General features: G+C 31.8%; 2 protein-coding genes across 5 annotated transcripts in view; one reads left to right on the plus strand and one right to left on the minus strand.

Moving 5' to 3' along the window:
* The window catches only part of Crb (cell polarity complex component crumbs), a 38,272-nt gene extending 29,832 nt beyond the window's left edge, over positions 1-8,440 (minus strand). For both annotated transcript variants that reach the window (XM_083047256.1, XM_083047255.1), the window contains exon 1: positions 8,168-8,440. In XM_083047256.1, the coding sequence (XP_082903382.1) occupies positions 8,168-8,192 (25 nt within the window). In that variant the 5' untranslated portion in view covers positions 8,193-8,440. The remainder of the gene's footprint in view (positions 1-8,167) is intronic.
* A 1,797-nt stretch (positions 8,441-10,237) lies between these two features.
* Positions 10,238-19,653, plus strand: LOC145940504 (uncharacterized). 3 transcript variants are annotated; one of them, XM_083045731.1, is made up of 6 exons: positions 10,238-10,428; positions 11,430-12,473; positions 12,801-12,978; positions 13,124-13,417; positions 13,665-13,907; positions 14,634-19,653. In XM_083045731.1, exons 2-6 carry the CDS (start codon positions 11,431-11,433, stop codon positions 16,215-16,217), a joined length of 3,342 nt encoding a protein of 1,113 aa, XP_082901857.1. In that variant the 5' UTR covers positions 10,238-10,428; position 11,430; the 3' UTR covers positions 16,218-19,653. The 3 variants fall into 3 exon arrangements, with proteins under 3 accessions (XP_082901857.1, XP_082901859.1, XP_082901858.1); XM_083045733.1 differs by having other exon boundaries at positions 14,637-19,653; XM_083045732.1 differs by having other exon boundaries at positions 10,238-10,417.
* Positions 19,654-24,077: the final 4,424 nt, after the last annotated feature.

Below are 24,077 nucleotides of genomic sequence, written 5' to 3' on the forward strand. Positions count from 1 at the left end.
TTTTCTAGTTTCGAATTGATCTGTGAATACGAAAAACGAAACAAGACATGTAATATCAAAGCAGTTCAATTTCTCGATAAAATTAATTTTACTTATTTATTATCGATGACGAAAATCTAAATAAAGAAAAATAAATGAGCAGACAATAAGTCGCAATATGATTACATGCAATTTTATGTAACGGCTCGTAATATGTAATATTGATGGACATATGCAGTTGCATCTCTGAAATTATACAAGGTGAGTCTTTTTAATCTTAACAAACAAATATTTCGAAACTATATAATTTTACAAAAAAACTTTTCAAATAAAAGTTTATAGTCTAGAGGGGGACGTACCAATGGTGATCTTGGTTTGATCTTTATTTGGAACTTTTATTTGAAATTTTTTTTTGTAAAATTGCATATTTTCGAAATATATTTGCCTGTTAAAATTTAAAAAACTCACTCTGTATAGCAAATAAAGAGAAATCTAATTTGATTCTTTTTCGTCAAAGATGCAATAATAACTTAAGCAAAAATATTACGAACAATTTAGGTAATAGAATAATCATCTAATTAAAGTCATTATGGGAAGGACATATATAATAATGATTTATAAATAGTATCAGTTAATATTAATTATATCTATTTAACACTAATATTAAAAAGCTTTATTCTTTTTTGCAGCAAGATAAAATTGAAGTGTATAAAGTAAATTTTGCAAATGGATAATTGAAAAAGACAACGCTTTAATTTATTATTAAAATTTAATATATAGTTGCAGCCTTAAATAATAAAAATAAATATTTGCAACTGCATAACTCGTATAATAAATCAGTATTTTTTTCAAATATTTGTGTATGTAAACATATATTATTTTTAAGTATGAGAGTAAAAAATATACATAGAGATTAAAACATAAACAATTAAATCTTTCAAAATATCAATTGGAAAAAATAACTATTAATTTTTTTAACGACTTTTTCGATACATTTTTTTATTTAAAAACTCCGAGATAATCTTTGCAAAAATTTGTAAAAAATTCATCTCAGCAATGACATTTCATTGCAAAACAAAGCGAGGGCAAAATGTAAAAAAATTACGAAATTAAAATTAGAAAGCCATATATCAATGATCGTATATCCATCGCCAGTGGACTCTTTTATGTGTTTAACATATAGTTAATCTTGATTTTGCGATTCATGAAAGTTATACATATGTAGCTGTTTGATATTTTCGGATATTTCTCGAATATCAAATGAATCAATTTCGCGAAATTTCAGGTATCATTAATCAGCAATCATCAATGAGTATATAATCGAATAAGAAAAAGGATATGATAAAAATATATCTCATAATTAATTAATTTAGGAAATATAATAAAATATCATTTGCTTATATAAATACGAATATAGTCTCCGATATAATAATTTTAGCTATTGTTTATTTCTTTGTTTGTGTCATATTCTGTAATTAATTCTCCATTTTAATATTCGTAAATCAAAGCATATAGATTCAAAATTCTTTTCCTAACTTTTTCAGCTTATATATATGTATTATGTCTCTAGTTTTATTCAATCTATTCTTAGTGCTTAAATTTGAAAGAAAAATAAATATGTACAACATAATTTTTTCTTTACAATTTGTCATATATATTATATATTATATTATTTATGTATATATATTATATTATATATTATATGTATGTGTGTGTGTGTGTGTGTGTGTGTGTGTGTGTGTGTGTGTGTGTGTGTGTGTGTGACATGTTTGCGGAGAAGGGATATAGTCTTCTAAATATTATTACATTATTATCGAGAAAAAAATCTACTTTAAAATTAAATTAAAAAAGCTACACACTTTTCAACAGATTCGCACATTCTTTGATTCAAAAATATACATTGCAAAATGTATATATGCAAGACTATAAAAATATATATTGCGTTAAGTTTTTATAATTAAAAGAAAATAAAAAAGAGAAGTAAGAGTTTTTATCCTGAAATATATACTTATCAATTGACCGAGAGAATTGTTAGTTAGGAATAGTCCGAGAATAGTCCAAGTTAAATTATATATAGAGTTCTCTCGTTTTCATTATAATTGTTTATAAAAAATAACAAGGTGATGTACTTAATTACTGCTTGCTGAAAGTGTTATCTTGGCGTTAAACTTGTCACTTTATTTGAGAAATTAAATGCATGGAATTCGAGCTAGGAGTCAAAAAAGGTCTGTTAATTGTCAAAGTTAGACACTCGAGTGAATTCTCGGGACCTGTGAAATGTCTTTGTTGGTAAAAATACTGGACTTGAGGAGTTCTGGCGCCACTCAAGGAAGCCATGTGCCCTCTTTTTACTTATCATCCTGAGAAAAGTGAAGAGATCTTAATCTTAATTCTTTCCGAACTAAAACATTTCACAGCAAGATCAATCGTTTTTTTTTATTTCTAATTTTTAATTATTCTTTACCTACTTTTATCTACTCTTTAACATTGCACTTTCATGGAGAAGCAATAAGAAGGCATTTTCTTAAAATAATTATTAAGTATTTACAATTAATTTTCTTGAATATAAAATATCTTGAAAATATTAAAATGAAATATATATATTTACCTGAGCAATCTCAGAATTAATTTTTCAAAAAATTACGCACACAAGTTTTGCAGCAATTAGAAATTATTTTCTGGCGAATCGTTCTGTGAAATAATCACGCGTTTTATTCGACTTTACTGACGAGTCGGAAGGGGCGTCGGAATTTATTTTTCACATTCGGATTTCGCGCGAGCGAGCGAAGCGTAATATTACGCAGCGCGAACCGGCCCTGTAATTTAACGCCGGTATCGTGCACACTCGTGCAGATGCAACTTTCGTTCGATTCGCTGCGTTTTCCAACGCGACCGCGCTTTCGCAATCAGTCGAATAGAAATATTCTTGTCTTTATAATCCATCATTTAAATTGTTTGATACTTGCATTGTATTGTATACACACACAGCGCGTGCACATACAACACACTATAATATATGTATATGTATATATATATAAATCGTGATAAAAATGCTACTAATGTGTAGTGTGACGAGCACTACGCTTGTGGCAGAAACGAGCTTAATATACTCGAAATATTTCACGGTCGTGGCGAATTATTCGCAGAATATTATTCGCGACGACGAGACGAGCGACGAGGACGAGGCGTCGCGTCAAGTACTCGGCATGCTCGATATAAATTGACAGGCGACACGTGGAACAATTGCGTCACACACGTCTGCCTCCACTCTCACGCGAGATGACGTTCCGGTAAATGCTTTTTCAGAGAGGAAACGACGTCTGTTTATGAAACTATCGATCTCTTCTAGTACGGCTATTGATATTGCGTACGCGCACGCAACAAAGTCTGAAAACTATGATCTATGATTTCTCTCTTTAAATCTGCTCTGAAATACTACAAAAAGATACAAAACACATACAAAACAGAGAGAGAATCGCTTCAAAAATATATAACAATATAGAAAAATATATTTTTCTTTCGGTTTAAAAATTCTCTCCGAGTAATAAATGTTTCCCTATTACGTCAGGATTTTAATAATCTACGTTTTTTTATAATTAATTTTATATTATAATTTTATAATAAGTATACGTGATTATCTTTATTTCTTCTTTTTTATATACGCGCGCATATGTTATTACTTATTCTTCTTCCTTAAACGCGGTTTCTTGACTGTATAAGATTATAAGTCGAAATGTGTAACAAAGATGTATAATTAATATTTTCGACAACATATATCATATCCAAAATATTATTAGAATAATGAAAATTAGATACCTACGTTTCATATATGTATATAATACAATAATTATACACTTAAAGATTGGTTGTAAATGTTGTCATTGATTGAATGTATGTGATTTTCAGAATACCTTCTAGGTAAGGTAAGTTATACAAATACAACATTATTATGTGTATATATATTATATATATAATGCTTTTACGCGCGTTTCAATCGTTGAAATAAACTATCGTCATCATTTTTGATTAAATCAATTTCAATTATTTCTTTTCCTGTCAATTCTTAAAGTCTAACAATAAGATTCTAAACTCATTGTTTTAAACATTCGTGTTTTTCTATAACAAATATCTCGACATTTTTTGAAAAATTGAAATGACTCATAACGAATGGTATTCTCGTACAAATCCTCGCTTATCTAAATGTACTTTGATATTCGTATTTCCCGGTATTTCCACACGAAAAGAATGAACACAGAAATTTCTGAACGGCGATAAGCCACTCGTCTAAAGTGACTTTCATCTTTTCTTTAGAGCGAACAAAAGATATTTTCCTGAGCCTTTCGCTTTGAAAAATGAAACGATGTCTGTGGCAAGAATCCAACGAATATGAAGATTCAGTCACGGACGAAGAATTTGCAAAAAGTCGCATTTATCTTTCTTTACAACTCGGCACATCCATGACATTTTAAAATTTAATAACTAACTTTTCAATTTCTATTAAAAGGTCATTGTAATTATATAAATATACTATAAATTGTATTTCCCTCCCCCTCCCATTATGATTTAATATCGTCTAATGTGACATGACTGTATTGTTTTCTCGAGTTCTGAAAAAGCCTTAAGTAATAACGATTAATTATTTATTATTATACAATATGTATATAATTTTTCTCCCTTTCCCTTAAATACATAATAATTATTACTACAGTAAAATATATAGTAGCGTGGCGATAAAAAACTCCAAAATTTAATGACTATTTATTTTTGTAAATTCTCGCGGAGAGAGCTCTATATAATAATTGATCTCTCTACTATATATTCATCTATTTAACAAAATATTTGTTCTCCCGCGATTGTCCGAAGACGATAGGTCATCATAGGGGCTCTCAGGTCGGTCACTGATCTACACCGGTGATCCCGGAGAGGTAAAAGTTTATACCGTTACGAAAGAGCGTCGTCTCTCTCGTGTACGTTCACACGCGGTCAATGCGCGACCGGAAAGATGCGCGCATAAGAGCGGAAGCTCACTCACAGCTCACAGCTGCGTGTATTCAGACGAGAAAAATCGTCTCGCTTGTGACATATGACGATCGCATATATTTACAAAATTTATACAGAGAAAAAGACGTATTCTCTCTTTCTCTGAATAAAAATTCCAACTTGAGAAAAAATCATGCTGCATGTATTGTCGGTAGTGTGGGAAAATCGCCGGATGTTTCGAGCCGTGACATAGAATGTGCATGAATATCTAGCGAGCGTCTTTTTCTTTCAGAAGTGCATTCCAATTAGAAAATGTAGGATTCTATTAAATTCCATATAGAAACTCTTAAAAATTTTTGAAAAGGATTCATACTTGTACAGAGAGAATTTTCTTTTAGAATGTACCCTGAAAACCATGGTAATCGTGGGATAAAATATAGTATATGGAATGAAATACCATATTGTCCCACGATTACCATGATTTTCAGGATAAATTCTAAGAGAAAATTCTTTCTGTGTATAAAAATATTAATTAAGAATTTATGATATGTATATATATGTATGTATAATATAAATTCTTAATTTATATTTTTATACAAAAAGGGACTGTAGATATAATTTAAATCACGTGAAGGGCGAAGAAATAATTGTAATTAAATTAGACGAAAACGATTATGTAAAGATTTCGTAAAAATAAAATCAAATTTGATACAAGAAAATATAAAAAGAAGAAAAACACGAGCATGAATAAACTTGTGAGATACAAAAATAAATCCGCTTTTCCATTGGATAAAAAATTATCAAAATTTTTCAAGAACAGCGCGACTACGTCGTGCTTTCAAAAATTCAATGTCATAATCATTGATGATGAATTTAATTACTCCGTTTAATTCGAATCCTAATCGCTGGTGATTTCGTAAATACTTGTCTATTATGTGTACACAATTGGAAGTGATTCCACATGTTAACGAGTCGACAGTTTGTGTGTGTGACAGTGCTCATAAGAGTGGAAGCCAAATAACAATCATTAATAACAATCCTGCGATGGATTTGCAAAAAATGGAGCATTTAAAGGCGTTGAAAATAAAAATGACAAAAGTAAATATCTATATATTATATATCTCTATTCATTAACTATTTTTTAAAAAGAGATGATGATGTGTATGTGTGTATGTGCGCGTGTATAGAATTATCGAGAATTATAGAATATATTGTAGAATCTGCGCATCTAGTGACAGAGTTAGAGACAATTTTGAAAAATCAAATATCGCACGATTATAACGAAATATATCACGTTTATTTGAAAAAAAAAAAAATTAAAAAATTAAAAAAAACTTGTTTGAATAAATTTTAACTTATGTTAATAAAGACACAGTATTTTAAGGATGATACCATATTGTATACAATGATTAGTAATCCTTAAAATATATATAATATATACACATACAGAAATAATGGATTAACATCATCTCTTTTTAAAAAATACAAGTTAATAAATAGAGATGTAGTATAGATATTTATTTTTGTCATTTTTATTTTCAACGCCTTTAAACGCTCCATTTTTTGCAAGTCCATCGCAGATATTATTGCACCAAATGATATCAATTAATAACATCGTGTCGCACGCAATCTAAATTTTCCACTTTTACAATCATTGTTTATGATTGCATTAAAAGAAAACGCCCAATTGTTTTATCGCATTCGTTAGGTATATGTATTATTTCCTACTATTTACACGCAAAGTTTTTTCATTCGGTATTGTTATAATTTTTCATGCAAATGTAAATTTTTTTCCTTTAGATGTATAAAAAAGAAAAAGATTAATTATTAAACAAAACTTAAAAAATTTAAGTTGAGAATAGCCTTCTGCGTTATAAACAATTAAATAAATTTTAAATAATTGGAAATGTAATTAAGAGAAAAAGACTTGAAAATGCGCGTTCAAAATTAAACATTTTTAACAAAATTAAATATTATACGTATAATTATGTAAAAATTAATGTATGAAATAATAATGTATAATTAATGCAATAAAATTCAATCTCGACGCGCTAAGGAAAAGTTTTCTTCGTTATAGCATCTGGTATCGAACTCACTCGCGGGAGATTTCAATAGATTCAACATGCTCCGTCTCGTTATCGTGTTGCAAACTGTAATACAGGAAACATTGTGTGGAACCAAGCAATATCTAAATCTAATCCAAAAATTCGCATAATGGTAAAATTGAGAAAATCTGCCGATAATTTGTAATATTCGAGAATACCAAATCCACAAAAGTTAGTATAAAGCATGTAATAGTTTATTCATTTTTAATTTTAATTCTATTTTTCTCCCAATTTCTTTTTTTAAATTTTATCTAATTTTTCTTCCAATTTTATTCTCTTTGTTGTTTAATTCTAATTTTTATGGAGAGATTTTTTTATTTCTGTTTGACTTTTATTCCCTTTGTGAAAAATAATGGCTTTAAAATGTTGTTTTCCTAGATTTTTCCACGACATCTTTGCTGGAATTGGAATTTATGTGTCGGCTCTATCAAAAGAGCCTCTTTATTGACTAGGGTCGGAATGCCAGACTCTCTTGGAGCATATGCACTCCCTTCATAACAATATGTCAGGTAGTAAATGTAAGGTGCATGAAATGTTTTCTTGGAGGGTAAATTCGTTCCCTCACCTGTCACACAATCGCGTCCCTCGCTCCAGGACCTTACTGGTCATACGATCTTCGATCCTGATATTTTTACTTGCAATGTTTTATTGTTGAAATGTTGATAATGGGGGGGAAATTTATAATTTTTTATAATATGATTCATCATGGGACGAAATATTTCCACATAAATATGCATCAAATTATAATCACAAAAAGATTGCTCGATTCTCGCATTTACATTCAGAATTTATCATGAATCAAAACTCTGTGCAGATCATTATACATTTATTCCATTCGTTTTCGATTATTGAGATTCAAAGAATCGGGACCCACGCATATATAAAGACTATCATGGACTATATCATAGTCATGGATCAAAATATATATGTATATATAAGTGTGAGTGCGTGTAAATTTTTATTAAAATAATTTCAAATATTTCTAAATTTGAAAATATATATAACTCGCGTCTAGACGCTTTCGGAATCCGCGTTGTTTGTGGCTTTAGCGACGCTTATACAGCGATGGCGACCGCGATGACTCGGGGGGGAACCTGACTCACCTGCTACGACGTGTCGCGACCGCATTTTCCGGCTCCAAATCTCTTTCGACTCCTTCTTTTCGTCGTTCTTCTCTTTTCACGCATTCAGCATTCTAGATTCTTCTCTATTTTCTCGTTCACTTTTTATTGCACTAAAAGATATCGTTTCCCGCTTCAAGTTTTCTCTTCTGGCCACCACTCTTTCACCTTTACACCCGCGTACATACACCAACTTCGACCGACGACGAACGCCCGCCGAACGAGACTGCGAACCGCATCGCATCGTCGTCGTCGTCGCCGCCGCCGCCGCCGCTGCTCGCTGCCGTCACGACACGACAGCGGCGGATGGCGGATGGCGGAGAACGCTGCCATCTCACTTGCTCCTTACTCCGCCGCTTCATTCGATCATTCTCCTTCACTCCTCTTACTCGCATGTTCGCCACTGTAAAACACATTACTGTGTGAGTTGGTATGTATATCACGGTTACCTGCATACTTGTTTACCTGCTTGCGCGCCAGGTACGAACAAACAACCGATTTTTCAACTCACAAGCAGCCGAAATGATAAAATGTATAAATCTTACATAACTGAAGAGCATATAGTTTTTATGAATTCATCTATTTTATGCAAAAAGGAAATGCCTGAATTAAAAGCCTTTAAAGTATTAAAAATTGAAGAGAAAAATGATTTCGAGATATTTAAATTGAATACCATCGAAAAATAATTTTAAATATATTTAAAAATTGAAATATTTAAAATCCAACAATGTCTAAATACATAGTAGAAGGAAAACGTTTGATCAAAGACTGTATATTTAAAAAAAAATAGTAAACAACTAAATAAATATTATAAGATCTAAAATATTTTTTTTGTACTTTAAAGGTTAAAAAAATATAGATTCGAGATTGCTTGATTGAGCGCAGCAGGAACGAACGGCAGAATTAAAAATGTTAATATTTTTAATTATTTTACTTTACAAAGAATAACAAGTTTCGATACTTTTGTTTTCTAAAATTAATCTATGAAATATACAAAAAAGAAGAGAAAATACTTTTATACTACCGTGACAATCGCTTCATATATTACACTGCAACTATATACCAAAATATGTAATGACATCACACTGCCCTCTATCGAGATAATCGATTATTAGCAATTTATTTTATCGATAAATGACATTTGTTCTCGTCGGATATTTATTCTTTTAATAAAATATGAGAAGGATACAAAAGCAATCATTACACAATTAGATTAATTACTTTAGCCTTTTCTCATTTTTAGAACAAAAATATACTCATCTGTATTTTATCAGTTTGAATATTTTGTACGATTACGCTGCTCTTATACATATATGTAAAAATAATATAATATATACTATGTTCGAAAAGTTTGTATATGTACGAGTATATATTCGTAATGATTGTGTTGCAAACTCAAGGCAAACAAAATCTTTGTAATATAATGGATATAATATAAACACATAATATACATATATAAAATATGTACATATATATATTTTCGGAATAAAATTTGTGAAAAAACATGATCGACATGCATCCGCGTATCGGATCAAATTCAATAGTTTTCGTCATTTTAAATGAAAGCTGTTATAATGTATAACAAATGTCTATACCTTAAAATACGTTCGTATTGCACATATTCAGCGTGTCTTGAGTGTCAGCTCGAACCGACATAAAATTCTTTATATAATATATTATTAAAAGATGTACACACATATTCCAGTGAACGTTCGGAATCTCGCGCGAGGTGATATGGATATGAGACGGTGATGTGGCTACGATGCGAATGGACGCGAATATAGGAGCGAATCGATTCGCACGAATGACGGATGACGTGCATCGCGCATGTCCACGTTTGGCTAATTTCGCAATTTTTCCGCGCCGAAGTTGGTACCCCTTCTTACGCAGAATTTACACCAATCAGTGCAAATATCCAACATGCGATATCCAATAGAAAAGCTTGTTTTCCAGTGATTCTAACTAGTAATTTCTGGTGCATCTGCACCGCAAATTTTCTCCTCATCTCGCAGAATATGGGATCGTCTATGTATTTTGTATGTCTATGTTCAAGCAGCCGCTTGCTCGAGCTCGAGGCTTGAGTCGTTGCTCGCTGCGAAAATGTCACGAAAATGTCAGCTCGCTCAAGCTCGCTGGTGGTAATTCACGCTCGGTTTATAATATTTGTGTAAATTAGCTTCTCGTCTTGTGTTACTGAGACGATCGACCGCGTTTTGCTCGACTTGCGAGCAGGTGAGTGAGAGGTGAGTTTCGGATCCGCGATCCGCTGATTTTAACGACGAGCAGGTTAAGTGTATTCTATTGTCGCAAGATCCTGTCGTCGTTCTCTCTTTGTGATATTAGTCTCGAATATTAGACGCAACTTAGCATCTGTGTGCTTTTGACACTCGATAACGATTCGATCATGATGATCATTAAAATTCCGCCTTCATTGTATCTGTCAAGTGCACTTTCTAAAGTATGACTCATCTTGCTGCTGATGAAGGTGTAAAAAAAAACTGGAATGCCATTCTAGAGAATATCTATCTAATTTATCAGCAGTAAGAATTCTCGATAATTTTTTAGATGACTTTGTAATGGAACCTATAGATAAAAGAGTTTAATATAATTTATAGTTTTATTAGTTTATAATTAATGTGTGCGAGAGTGAGAGTGAGTTGGGCGAGGGGGAGGGGCGAGGGGGAGACATGTAATAAAATTAAAGATGGGATAAATGTCTGAAATCAAGATAAAAATTTATACACTTTTAAATCAATTACTCTATGATAATAAGATTGATTGGTATTATCTATAATATATGTAATATAAATGTTTAAATTCTATATTAAAATTAGTGTTATATTGGAAAATTATTAAAATATTAAATTACAGTCAATTACATTAACAAATTCATTTTCTTTCTGTAAATGTATTATTATACATGTGTATATTTACAGTTATTTCTCTCTGTTAAACATATGTAAACATAAATTACATTAGAAGAGAATATATGTATATTGAACGATATTATAAATAATGATTATATTTTATGTGTATGTTACATACATTGAAAGATGATAGAATATAAAATTATAAGTAAATGGTTAAATGTTACTTATTTTAACAAGAAGACAAGTTCGGTTACACTAAAATTGTATTAAAACCAGAGAGATGATTTCTATTTGAATGTGATATTTAAAAATATGAAATAATATATACAATAATTTATGATGCCAATAAATACAACAACTTGTGTGTGTTATAGAATGATGGAGGAACCACTGAACCAAGGCGCTTCGCCGTCCAGCGGTGGCAACTTTTCGGCAGGTGGTAGCGGTGATCTCAATTCGTCTACCATAGCGAGCTTGGACGAAAGAATATTGGATATCACATCACGACACACTTTAAACGTTCTCAGGACACCACCCACTAAAAAGGCCAAGAGAGTCCGATTTTTCCGCAACGGAGATAAGTATTACACGGGCGTGGTAATGGCAGTGACGCCAGAAAGATATCGCAGCTTTGACAGTCTTGCGTCTGACTTGACACGTGCCTTGGTGTCGAGTGTAACTCTCCCGAACGGTGTTCGTGCAATCTATACCATGGACGGTCGTAAGGTGCAGAGCGTCAGCGACTTGGAGGACGGCAAGTGCTATGTGGTATCCGGTCAAGGTGAGATCTTCAAGAAGGTCGAGTATTCGGCGTCCAAGGTCCGCCGGGGGAGCTCTCTGTCTGGACTACCGCAATCACCGGCGGCTAGCAGTAGCGGCGGTGGTACCGGCAGGCAGATCAGCGCCATTCCGCTGTGCGTGAAAGCGCGCATCGTGACGCTGATCCGCCACGGTACTAAGCCGCGCAAAGTGCTGAGACTGTTGCTGAACAAGCGTAATGCGCCGAGTCTCGAGCACGCGATGGAGGCGATCACAGAAGCGGTGAAACTTGACTCTGGAGCGGTAAGAAAGGTGTACACATTATCGGGTCGGCAAGTGACTTCGCTCGAGCAATTTTTCGAGAACGACATCTTCCTTGCGTATGGACCAGAGAAGTCTATACAAGAAGACTTTGAACTAGACTTCGAGGAGAGCAAATACGTGCAGAGTTTTCGACGATGTCCGTGGAACTCTAAGCGGCAGAGCGGCCCGATGCCACGTATGCCGAGAAAGTCTGGCAAGAAGATGCTCACCACACCGCAAGTCAGAACTCCCAGTCCGTCGTCTCTGATACTGCCTCAACCACTGAGGTTACACTACACTGTGGGACATGTTATTGGGGATGGAAATTTTGCTGTCGTCAGGCATTGTATTCATAAGTGAGTATAAGTACGCTTTATACAAATTTAAAAATTTTTAATTAAAACTTAGGTAGATACATGTAATAATTATTTTATGAATGATAATTAAATATGGAATGTAAAAAAGATTTAATAGGGATTAGTGAAATGAGGGAGGAAGAGAGGAATATCATAATTAATTAACATAAAATATAATTAATATAATAACAAAATATAATAACAAATTCAATTCAAATTATAATTTATTTTAAATCTTTTTATTATCTTAGTCAGAGATATATGTTTTAACTTTGCTGCTTAAGTTAAGAAATACATATACATGCAAAACATGATATATATTTATAGATCTACCGGTGCTGAATATGCTATGAAAATTGTGGATAAGTATAAGTGTCAGGGAAAAGAGACGATGCTAGCAAGCGAGGTAGCGATCCTGAGGCAAGTCTGCCATCCCAACATAATCAGCTTAATTGCCGAGCAAGAGACTGCTGATCAGCTGTTTTTAGTCATGGAACTTGTCAAGGTGCGTTATCGAAATTGAAAGAAACTTAATGGAACACTTAAATTTCATTATTTCATGGTTAATTTAATTTAATTCAATATGATTAACATAATAATTAAGAGAGTATATGTATAGGAATTATAACGCTATTTGTTTGTTTTTTTAGGGGGGAGATTTATTCGACGCAATCGCAGCTGCGACGAAATTTTCTGAATCAGAGGCAAGTGTGATGATCGGTCACCTGACTTCCGCTCTGGCTTATTTGCATTCGCATCATATTGTACATCGCGATGTTAAGCCGGAAAATCTCCTAGTTGAAATGGATGGTAGTCACGTTAGATGCTTGAAACTAGGTGACTTTGGACTCGCGCAAGTGGTGCGAGAACCTTTATATACAGTTTGTGGTACACCCACTTATGTGGCACCGGAAATTCTCGCCGAAACCGGATACGGTTTAAAGGTATATTTATTTAGTCCAATGAATTTAACTAATCAAGAGAGAATGGCGAATAAAATTATTAACTTGCTTTCTAAATTAATTCAATTCAACACAATTCACATTTCTCATATACATGTATGTAAGAAAATATTTCAAAAGAAATGAATATAGATTTTTTATTTTGTAATCTAATATCATTTAGTAAATAAATTAGATATATATATATATTTTTTTTAAAAACATTTTATAATATAAATCTTGCTTTCAGATTGATGTATGGGCGGCCGGAGTGATTCTGTATATTCTCCTGTGTGGCTTTCCACCTTTCGTATCGGTAGAGAATGAACAGGAGGAGTTGTTTGAACGTATTTTGAGCGGCCAGTATGAATTTACGTCACCGTATTGGGACACGGTGTCGGATTCGGCGAAACAACTAATTTCAAACATGCTGCAAGCACAGCCAGAACTTCGCTTCAGTGCCGAGGATGTGTTAGATCATCCGTGGCTCGCGGTAATTGTCACTAGTATACAATATCATTATTGTACCTTACGAGTTGGAAAAATCACTCTTGCCGCGTTGCCTGTGTACCTATGCATGGCTTAAAATCCTTTTCTCATTCTCTTGCACAATAACCGAAAATAAGATTAATATCGGATAATTTTTACCTGCATAAAAAACATTTGGTATCGCATTTATTATTTTAAACACGATTTCTTTAACTCCTCGTTACGCCACGCTATATGAAAAGATGAGATACACACAGATAACATATCTGGTTACATATATCATAAATAATATTATTTTTAATATAATTTTTTAAGATAATTTTAAACCGATAAGAAGATACACAAATTTCTATTTTTAATTAAGTATGTATTTATTATACAATATAGTAACATGTTATCTATCTGTCAATTTTTTAATTAAATTCTCGGTAGAAAAATTTAGTTATACACACACATTTTTGGAAAATTATATATATATATATATATAATTATTTAAAAAACTTCCTCTCTCTTTCTCTCTATTTCCATTTTTAAATTCGTTGTTTTGAAATTTTCTCCACTTTATGCTAAGCGAGCGTGGCGTGAGCGAAAACCTATCCCTATCCGTCGCAATTTCCCTCGCACTTCCCTCAGCTTCATCTTGTTTACAAGTCTAAGAAAGCTTCCGTAGTGGTTTGTTGTATCTGTAGCTGTGCTTTTTCTTTTCTTTTGCCCCGCCTCTGTATATCAGCAGAGCTTTCTAGGAGGCGAGCAGACCGCAGCAGCAACAACCACCGACGCATCGTCGGAGCAATACCGGAATCAGCAGTGTAAGCCGATAAGATTGGCTACCTTTGAGTTCGATTTCAAGAAGCAGCGCAGTCAACAGCAGGAGAACGATCACGTCAAAACAAGAGTTGAGTGGAAGGATCATCGCGACGCATTAGAGCTTGTCGACAGCCAGAGAAAGCAAGATAAACAAGATTGCGACGAGATCGATTTCGCCAACGGCAATCACAACGAGGATGAGCCAGTGTTTCTTAGTTTTGACTGTCTGAAAAATATCCACAGCTTAAGTCGATCGATGCACGATTTGATAAATAATTTAAATGACAACAAAAGGCCACGATGTCGTCTCAAGTCGCAAAGTGCTACTTCGTCGCTCAACAGCATTCCGGAAAATTTAAACACGTGTAATTATCACAGCAGTTCGTCGACTCATCGCGATGAAGTCCCCGTAAAGACTGCCGCGACTCCCATTAACCATCGAGGCGAAGAAGGAAAGAATAGAAACTCATCGAAGGAAGCAAAGTACCTAGACTTGAACTGCGAGACACCCAAGTCGTCGAATAAATTTGCTGCCGCGAATCGGCAAAATAAGTGCAATCGAAAAAACTTGTACGATATAAATCGCGACGATAATGAGAGAAGGTTCAACAATGATGACTTCCGCAACAGTAACGCAACCGTGTCAACATCGAGCGACAGCTTAACCGGTGATAGTTCGACCGGCAACGATATCGAGACTTCCGACAGTTTCGTAAACATTCAATTTGCGCGTTTGACACACGGACGAAAATCCAGCTCGACGCAAAGCATGGAGTCGACTGATAGCTTTGAAAATGTGAGCATCCAATTCGCGCACCCAAATAATTATCTTGTAGATCGTTCTTTGCAAATTTCTTCGAAACTCACAATTAATCAAGATCAGAATAAGTCAGCCGCGAAGATACTACAGACCCAAATGCAATATTCAACTGCGCTGACTGCGTTGAGGTCGCCCAAGCTGGACATTCAGCCTGACGAAAAAAGCTGCAACAGTTTAAGGGTTCAAGAAACGGACAAATATGTGAAGAACGAACCGGTAAAGCTGCGACATGAAAGATATATTAATAGAAAAAACCCGACAGATTCCAGAAATGTTAGAAGCAAGAGATACAGCTGTTACTCATCGTGCGCGGCAAAAAGATCGCCCGAAGAGGTGCGCGACAAAGTTACAACGCGGAAGTTTAGCTCAACGGATGAATTGCGCGATGAAATGAGGCAGAAGCCGACGACGCGGACGAAGCGGTTCAGCTTATATTACACGCCGCAGCCATTGAGAAAGACGTACGAGGGCGAAGCAAAAACTGGGAGGATCACGTGTAAGTCGGTGAATCGCGCCCAAAAGTCTGAGAGTAAGAGGAGGGATGGAGAAGAAGCGGAAAAGGAGAGATTAGATAAGAGTCGAAGATCGGTGATTGACGCTTCGACGGTCGCCAGCAGAAGCAAATCCTACAAGCAGAATGTTCACGTGAGACCGAGTGCTTTAGTGAATGCAAACAGGACAAAGTGATGACGAGTGATGGCGAAGGATATTAAGGTGATTTGTACCGAAAATATGCGAACGTTAATCGCTGATGCGTGACAGAATTCAAAGTTCAATATAAGCTTTAAAAATGAAGCACTAATTGCAACGGCAATGTTGGTTAAAGAAATTGAAACTGTTAAAGCTGGTCAATGCTCTCCGGCGCAAGGCGACCGGAAAGGCAAGTCTCATCCAAATCGAAAATTATCTTTCTAATATATATATATATATATATATATATATATATATATATATGTGCGTTAGAAAATTTTGCATTATTTTAAATTTTATTAAATTGCACCTGAAATTATGAAAAAATAGCTAAAGTAAGAATTGGTGTAGAAAGAAACGTTTTATTAAATCTATTTAATCCTTCAAGCTTCGATTCTTAGATATTTTAGATCTTCAAATCTGTAGATATCAGCAGCGTCGACGAAAAGTATTGCAAAATTATAAACTATATAGAAAAGTTATTTATATAATAGTTTCTTTTTTTCTTTTTCGGTTATGTTATGTTAGAGAAGAAAAAATGTTAAATAAATATCGACGATGTCTTAAAAAAAATGTAATTACGATACTTTTATTGACACAGAAAAAGATCTTCAAGATTTATAGATAATATATATGTAACATAGAATAATTTGAATTGGTGCAAAACTTTTCAAATGCGCATATATTTCCATAGAATTCCTGTTGCTGTTGAAAACTGAATAGCTAAAAGAGACCAAAGACAGATATATAATGGCAAAGTGCGAGATTTTTAATAACAATAATTACCAGACTAGATATACTACACGCAAAAATTACACTTATCAGTGTTAACTTTCGGGATTAATTTGGAGTTGCTAACAATTATTCCCGGTTGCAATACGTCCCTTTTTAGAAATATCCTTAATTATAGAGAATATAAGAATAAAAACATAATTAATATAATTAATCTTATAATAATTTTAATGCTAATATGTTCGTCTATTATATAATCAGGACAATTAGTCCTGAATCATCCGGGATTGGAAGGTGATTGTAATAAAATATTATTAAAATAGTAATGGGTCTCGATAGCGAGAGTAACGATGATAGAGATGATAGAGATTGAAACGGGCGAGTTTCGAATTAAGAACAAAACATGCCAAATGCATTTAAGTAGATTATTTTGTATCGGATATTTGCATACATCTAGCTGTAAGTAAAACGCATATAAATAGAGTACTCTATCAACCCTTCCGGTTCTGTGACGCGAAAGAAATTTTAAGACAGTCTTTTCGTGTAAAAATTAATTTTATGACAGTCTCTAGTGTGCTTGTTTATATATTATTGGTTGCATATTTCGTTTTAAATTAAATTCATCTTAAGTAGGAATGCGACTTTAGATTAAAAGATATATTGAATAATCTCTTGATAGGTAAAATATAAGATCGAAAGAGTTAAAAAATAATAAAATAGTAAGGATTAAAAATTTAGGAATGCTAAAGTTTTCAACTTTAAAAAAGACGCGAGGATTGGTATTAATAACAACGCAAGAATTTTCACAATGAAAGACAAAGGGCGATGAATTAGGTGATTTTGAAATACTGCGTAAATGTAGTGCATATTAGACTTGTGCTCAAGAAAGAGTGAAAAGAGAATTATTTTTGTAAAAGAGAACCGCGAAATCATATTTTACCAATAAAATATGACACTAAATAAATTGACAAACAAGTGTATGCATTGCAAGAAAGGAAGGGAAAAAAGATGGCTATTCAAATTATTTTTATAGATGTTATAGATAAAGTGTGAAGACAAGAATTAACAGAGTCATTTTTATTAAGTTAGTGGAAAGTATACTTCAGTTAATTTGAAATTAAGTTTACTAAATTAACGAAAAATGTATGTTTTTTAATGAAATAAGTAAGAATTATGCTTGTAAACATATCATCGATTTCATAAGTGCGCGCAAAATTATTTTTACGTTTTCATATTTTATATAACTCATGAAACACATTAATGTATTCTAATTCTAAATTTAAACAGTTAAAAGTGCAAATATTTTAAATTTAAATTTATATTAAAATTAAAGCAAGATATAAAATAAAATTTGGAATTTCTGGAAATTCCAAAAATAATAGAAAGATAAAAAAGATTTCTCAGCAATATTAGAAAGTAAATTCTGGAATAAAGATTCTGTCAAATCTTTCTTGACTCAATTTAATTAATTAAGAGAATCGTAAATATTATTGTAACATCGCGCCCTTTGTCACTCAATTGTTAATCTATTTGTTTTACTTTGCTGCAGTGATTCTCCGATTACGATTTTTGTAACGCGCTCGTGTGATATTTGTGTCTCGACAAATTGTGTATATAATTGAATTAAGTTGACATGTGTAAGACTTGGTTACTCGTAAAATAATAGAGATAATGTCGTTACTGTGATTTGTTTGCTCGTCATTTGTTTACTCGCGGAATTCCGATTTCTAGAATTTATATATTTGCAAATTTCTTAATAATTGATAATAAGTATTTTTTTTGTTTTTTGTTCACATTTCATTGTTTTGTCCTTGATATCGTAATAAGCACATTGTGGACAATTTACGGTAGTCTTAAACGTGATTCACGCCAAATATGAAGATGCATACGTATTGTGACTCTAGCTATTTATATTTATTATTATTATTATTATTATTATTATACATATATACATAAATATAAATATGGTATTCGCACAAAAGCAAGTCTTGTATTGATATCACGTGACTCTTCGTCTGTGAATCAGTGTATCTGTTTGCTTTACAGGAACAAAAGTTAAAAAAAAATATGCAACACCTTATGTCAGGTTTGCGATATTAATTTTGGGTTGATTTTTGCAAAATACGCACTCTGTACAAATATAATGAATAAAATTTGGATAATTCTACATTTTTCATGAAATATGTTTCAGTGTATGAATGCTGATTAATTTTAATTACACAATTAATCGGAATTTAGCGAAATGTATTTAATAAATTTGTGAAATAATTAATATATATATATATATATATATATATAACTATTATGTGAACATTATAATTTTTCCTCAATATGTTTAAAATTTTATTTGACATTAAAATTTTCAATAGAATTAAATTTTTGAATTATATGAAACTTTTTAATTTGCCAGGTTTATCGAGATGAAATTACAAGAATTTTCATTTCTCGCATTTCTAATATACGTATATTAGCGAATATGTTACAACATATATATTGTGCAATCGATTGTATCAATTTGCATGTGATGCTCCAGGGCATCAGAAGAGAATTTCTACTTTATTAATATTTCAATTATTCGAGATTATTAATTAACACATATAAATACACATATACATCATCATAAATGCATTTGCAAATGTATTTAATGTACTGCCACGAAGCTTATTATATTTATATTGAAAAATATAATTATAGAATTTCACGTTTATTGCATTTTGTGCGTGCGAATCTCTATTTACATTATTCTTCCAATCATTCTTTTCATCATTTCCACATTGATCTATTACACAAGATTTCCCAAAGTCCAAATACTCTCATATACATATATAATAATAATAAGTTAGATAAATAATAATATTAAAAAAAATTTTTTTTTATTACTGTTTTTATCTGATTAATATTTCGTCAATTATGCATACGTATTGAAACATCAAAACGTTTAAAACACGCATTGAAACCACGTATATACTTTTATGATCTAAAATACAAATTCGGTTACTATGATTAATGTGCTAGCCAAATTTACTTACTTGATATAATTTATTTTTTTTTAATAGTGATATTTTATCTATATAACACTAATATTATTTTCCAATTTATTTTATTAATTATAATCGAACAAAGTATAAATTATACTACTGCCATAATAATATAACATTCAAAATTATAATGACATACTAGTGTTAAAATATGAATATATGATCATTAAAATCAACATGATAATCTCAATTATATATTCTATATTGTGAAATTTTACAATACAATATATTTATACATCCACATATACATATGCACGCACCACGCACACATAATTTGAATTTTCGCGTGGCGGCGTGAAATTAGCAGTGCGTAGTATATCTCGCTTACGAGCAATCTATATACTTTTTATATGTCTATGGTCAAACCATTTCCCGTATTAAACGAGCGTTGAATTGAAGTGCCATTCTCGCAGTGTCGCATTTACGTGTTATTGTTTCATTTTAAATGCGTCGTGCGTGCCAGCGTAAGTGTCAAGAATGTTGTGTAAAATCAAGAGCGATTATCGTGTCGCGTTAATTATCGTATACGCGCGATCGTAATTGTGATTTTTCGATCGATCTACAAGTGAGCGAGCATCTAGTATAATGGCAGGCGGAATAGTCGACGATTACAACATCATCGTTACTACATCGAAGTATAGATTTACTTTACATTACATTTATCACATGCGCGATAGAAATATATCTACGTTTTTTTTTGTTTTCGTAAAATTCTCGATATACAGCCATATCGTATATTGTCAGTAAACGCGTGTAAATACAAGAAAGAAAGCGCATATAGCTAAAGCTTTGAATCGCTTCAGAGTCGCGGGCAATCGCGATTACGCAGCCGCGCGTTCCTCTCCCCCTCCCCCCTCACTCTCCACCTGTCCGTCCTCGCGCTCCGGCGCGCGACATAGTATAGTCAGGTCAGGCGCAGTCAACGTTTGCCGCTCGTCGCAGTTAGTTGGTATGTCGCGGCGTGTGAATCCGTCCCGATTTCGTTTACATATCGAGTGCGCGAATTATTTCTTTCTAAACATATCCGTAAAAGTGTGCTTTTATCCGACAAGAATCGTGGGATACTACGTATCAACGACGTAGGATACGTCGAAGGAACACGCATCGCAAGCACGGTCGCGCCTGGATCAGGTGAGTCCTACTTGAAAATTGCAAGTTTTTATAGTGATCGTTTGAATGACTTTCAATATATTATGTATAATATTGTTATATATATAATGTAATGAGAGATTGTGAAAGTTTTCAAAGTAGTTTATTAACGTGTTGCATAAAATGTAAAAAACCTAACCATACATTTGCAATCGATTGAAAGCGCGCGCAATCGTTGATCTCGAAAATCTGATTATTCAAATTTTAAACGATACATATATAATTCTATGTAGCAGTATATTTAACCTACACATACATATTATAATTATTATAATTAAAATGCTATGATGACATCTGATTGAAATATGATACATTATTTATTAATAATATTTCTGTCTTTTTTTCTCAAGTTTATTATATATTACAATCTTTTCAAAATTCTAAATTTTCATGTGTGTGTGTATGTATATATGCGTGATGCTCCACATCTTATAATAATATATACTGCAGCATAATCGGCTGCATAAAGAATTATTCTTCTATTATTCACATTGTTTGTCCTCACTTCGATATTATATCGCCGTTACTTGGATGAAAAACTATATACATATACATATGTACTTCAGCTGACGCACATTATCTCGCGCGGAAAAATGGCAATTTTTCGTGTGTAAATATTACTTAACTTGCCGTGATGTATATTATGCGTGTACCGCGTCGCGATATTTGTGTTTATCAAGTTTACGGATAATTCACTCTCATAGACGACAATAACACAATAACCAAAAATATTGTGCAAACGAGGAGATGCTAAATTGAATATCGTTCTTTTTCGTTCCTTTTTTATTCATTTATTTTTAATATATGTGATGAGAAAATATCTATTTAGAAAATATTTATTTTGCGAATCTTGTCTAGTAGAATCATAATTATTTCCAAAGATAAAAAGAGAAGAGTTAAGAAAAAATTCAATTATTTTATAATTTTTGGGAATAGGAAAGTTTTTGAACTTGAATTATAAAAATATAGTTTATACATATATATATATATATATATATATATATATATATATATATATATGTGATCAAGATAACATTTAGAAAATATATAAATCTGTCTCTATTTGCAAATAAATTTTAATATAAAATATATCTAATAAAGATAATTGTTATTAGGATTATAAAAATATAACATTACATTATTACGTGGAAGTCATGTATAAAACTTGCGGGAGAAAAGAGATGATAATACAAGTATAATGATTGCTATGTTTTCGCAGAGATAATATTTGCGAAAAATGTAAACTGTAAAAATATTTATTGCAATTGGTCCCACGTATATATTAGAAAAATTTCATAGTCAAAATTATTCGTTATATCAGAACATCTGGCGCGATTATTACTGGAGCGTAACGGTATTTCTGCGATGTATTTATGTGCGTCATGTCCCCATCGCTGCTAGATTTCGCGTTCAAACGTGTCGCTATAATTATTGTTTTGTGATCGTTGTGTCACATTTTTCCTTTCGAAATGTTGTACAGTTTTAGATCAATTTTGCAGATTTAACTTTCACTTGTCGCAATCGTGACCACGAGCTCTTCTATAGTTTTTACGCGCGATCATTTAATAAGGTCTACTAAACATATTTGATGAAGAGTTATAATATATGAATATTCTAAAAATGATGTTTTTTCCTCTGTTTAATCGACTTAAAAATATTTTCGAAGTAAACGTTTAAAGTTACTGAAATTTGTGTCACGAAGTTTTTATAAAAAGTTAATTTCTAGAAATATATGTGTATTTGTGCAAACATTCACATGAGAGAGAGAGAGAGAGAATATCTTATTTATTAAATATATATATATTATATAATTTTATATATATGTATGTATATGTATATATAATCTTATGCAAAACAAAATTTGATTGGTTAATTTTTTTATATATTATTTTTATATTATCAATTATCAAATATTATTATATATTGTATTTTATTTTTATTAGAGAACAAAGCGCACTAATATATATTCTTAAAATTTATCTTGGAGAAATGTAAAAGAATTACAGAGTATAAAATTGCGAAAATATGTCTTATTCGTATAAAGGTTTTGTCAGAAAAATATCTCTATATTAAGCAATTAATTTTTTATTATTTAAAAAATTAATATACTTTTATATATCATCTCTTCGTAGCTCAATTAACTGAAAAGACCGATGCGATTGCCAAATTTGGCAATTTGTGGTCGACATACTCTTTTGATACCGCGGGCGGTTGCATAATGTAATATCATCATAAGAGCACGTAGCCTGAGCGTCAAGCATATTTAAGCGCGCGTTTAATTTGTTGTAATCGAATTTTTCCTTTTTTCTCTGTACTCTTTTAGGAAAATGTTTAATTTGGCAAATTCTGATAAAATGTGATAAAAAATTGCCACAAAATAAAATTTTATATATATTCTCAATTTGTGACATAAAATTTAATGAACAAAACTTTGAATAAATTGATATTTATGTAAAATATTATACATATACACAAAAAATAGAATTTTATATATAATATAAAACATTATTGCGCAGGGGGGCGCATTATAAAATTAATATACAATATATGCAATCCTTTATTACATATTTATTATATAATATACAATGATTCAATATTAATGTTAAATTAATTAATTGGAGAGAGAATAAATAAATTTTCTAATTTTTTTGTTTTTAATGTTAACTTAAACCTATAAGTCTCTTATAGTGTATATTAATATATCACTTAACTAAATTTAACTAAATTAACTAAAATAACTTTCAATTAAAAGAAATAATTAAATTGATTATAAAAAAATTGTGTAGAATCAAATCAAATGTTTATAAAATTTACTTATAAAATTATACCAAATTTCGTAATTTATCTACCTAGTCTAGTTGGTTCATAAAAAGAGAAAATATTTCAAATAAACTTTTTTCAACGCTGGTAGACGAATGCGTATCGTCCATCGATGTAA

The sequence above is a fragment of the Prenolepis imparis genome, unplaced genomic scaffold, assembly GCF_030444845.1.
Source record: "Prenolepis imparis isolate NDT839.2.m4 unplaced genomic scaffold, iyPreImpa1.0 SCAF_9, whole genome shotgun sequence".
NCBI classification, from domain to species: Eukaryota; Metazoa; Arthropoda; class Insecta; order Hymenoptera; family Formicidae; genus Prenolepis; species Prenolepis imparis.

What these genes read in the sequence shown, in the direction of transcription:
- LOC145940504 (XM_083045731.1), top strand. Translation starts at nt 11,431, where the DNA reads ATGATGGAGGAACCACTGAACCAAGGCGCTTCGCCGTCCAGCGGTGGC. An exon ending in GTCAGGCATTGTATTCATAA is followed by an intron (nt 12,474 to 12,800) that starts GTGAGTATAAGT and finishes ATATATTTATAG; the next exon opens with ATCTACCGGTGCTGAATATG. An exon ending in TAGTCATGGAACTTGTCAAG is followed by an intron (nt 12,979 to 13,123) that starts GTGCGTTATCGA and finishes TTGTTTTTTTAG; the next exon opens with GGGGGAGATTTATTCGACGC.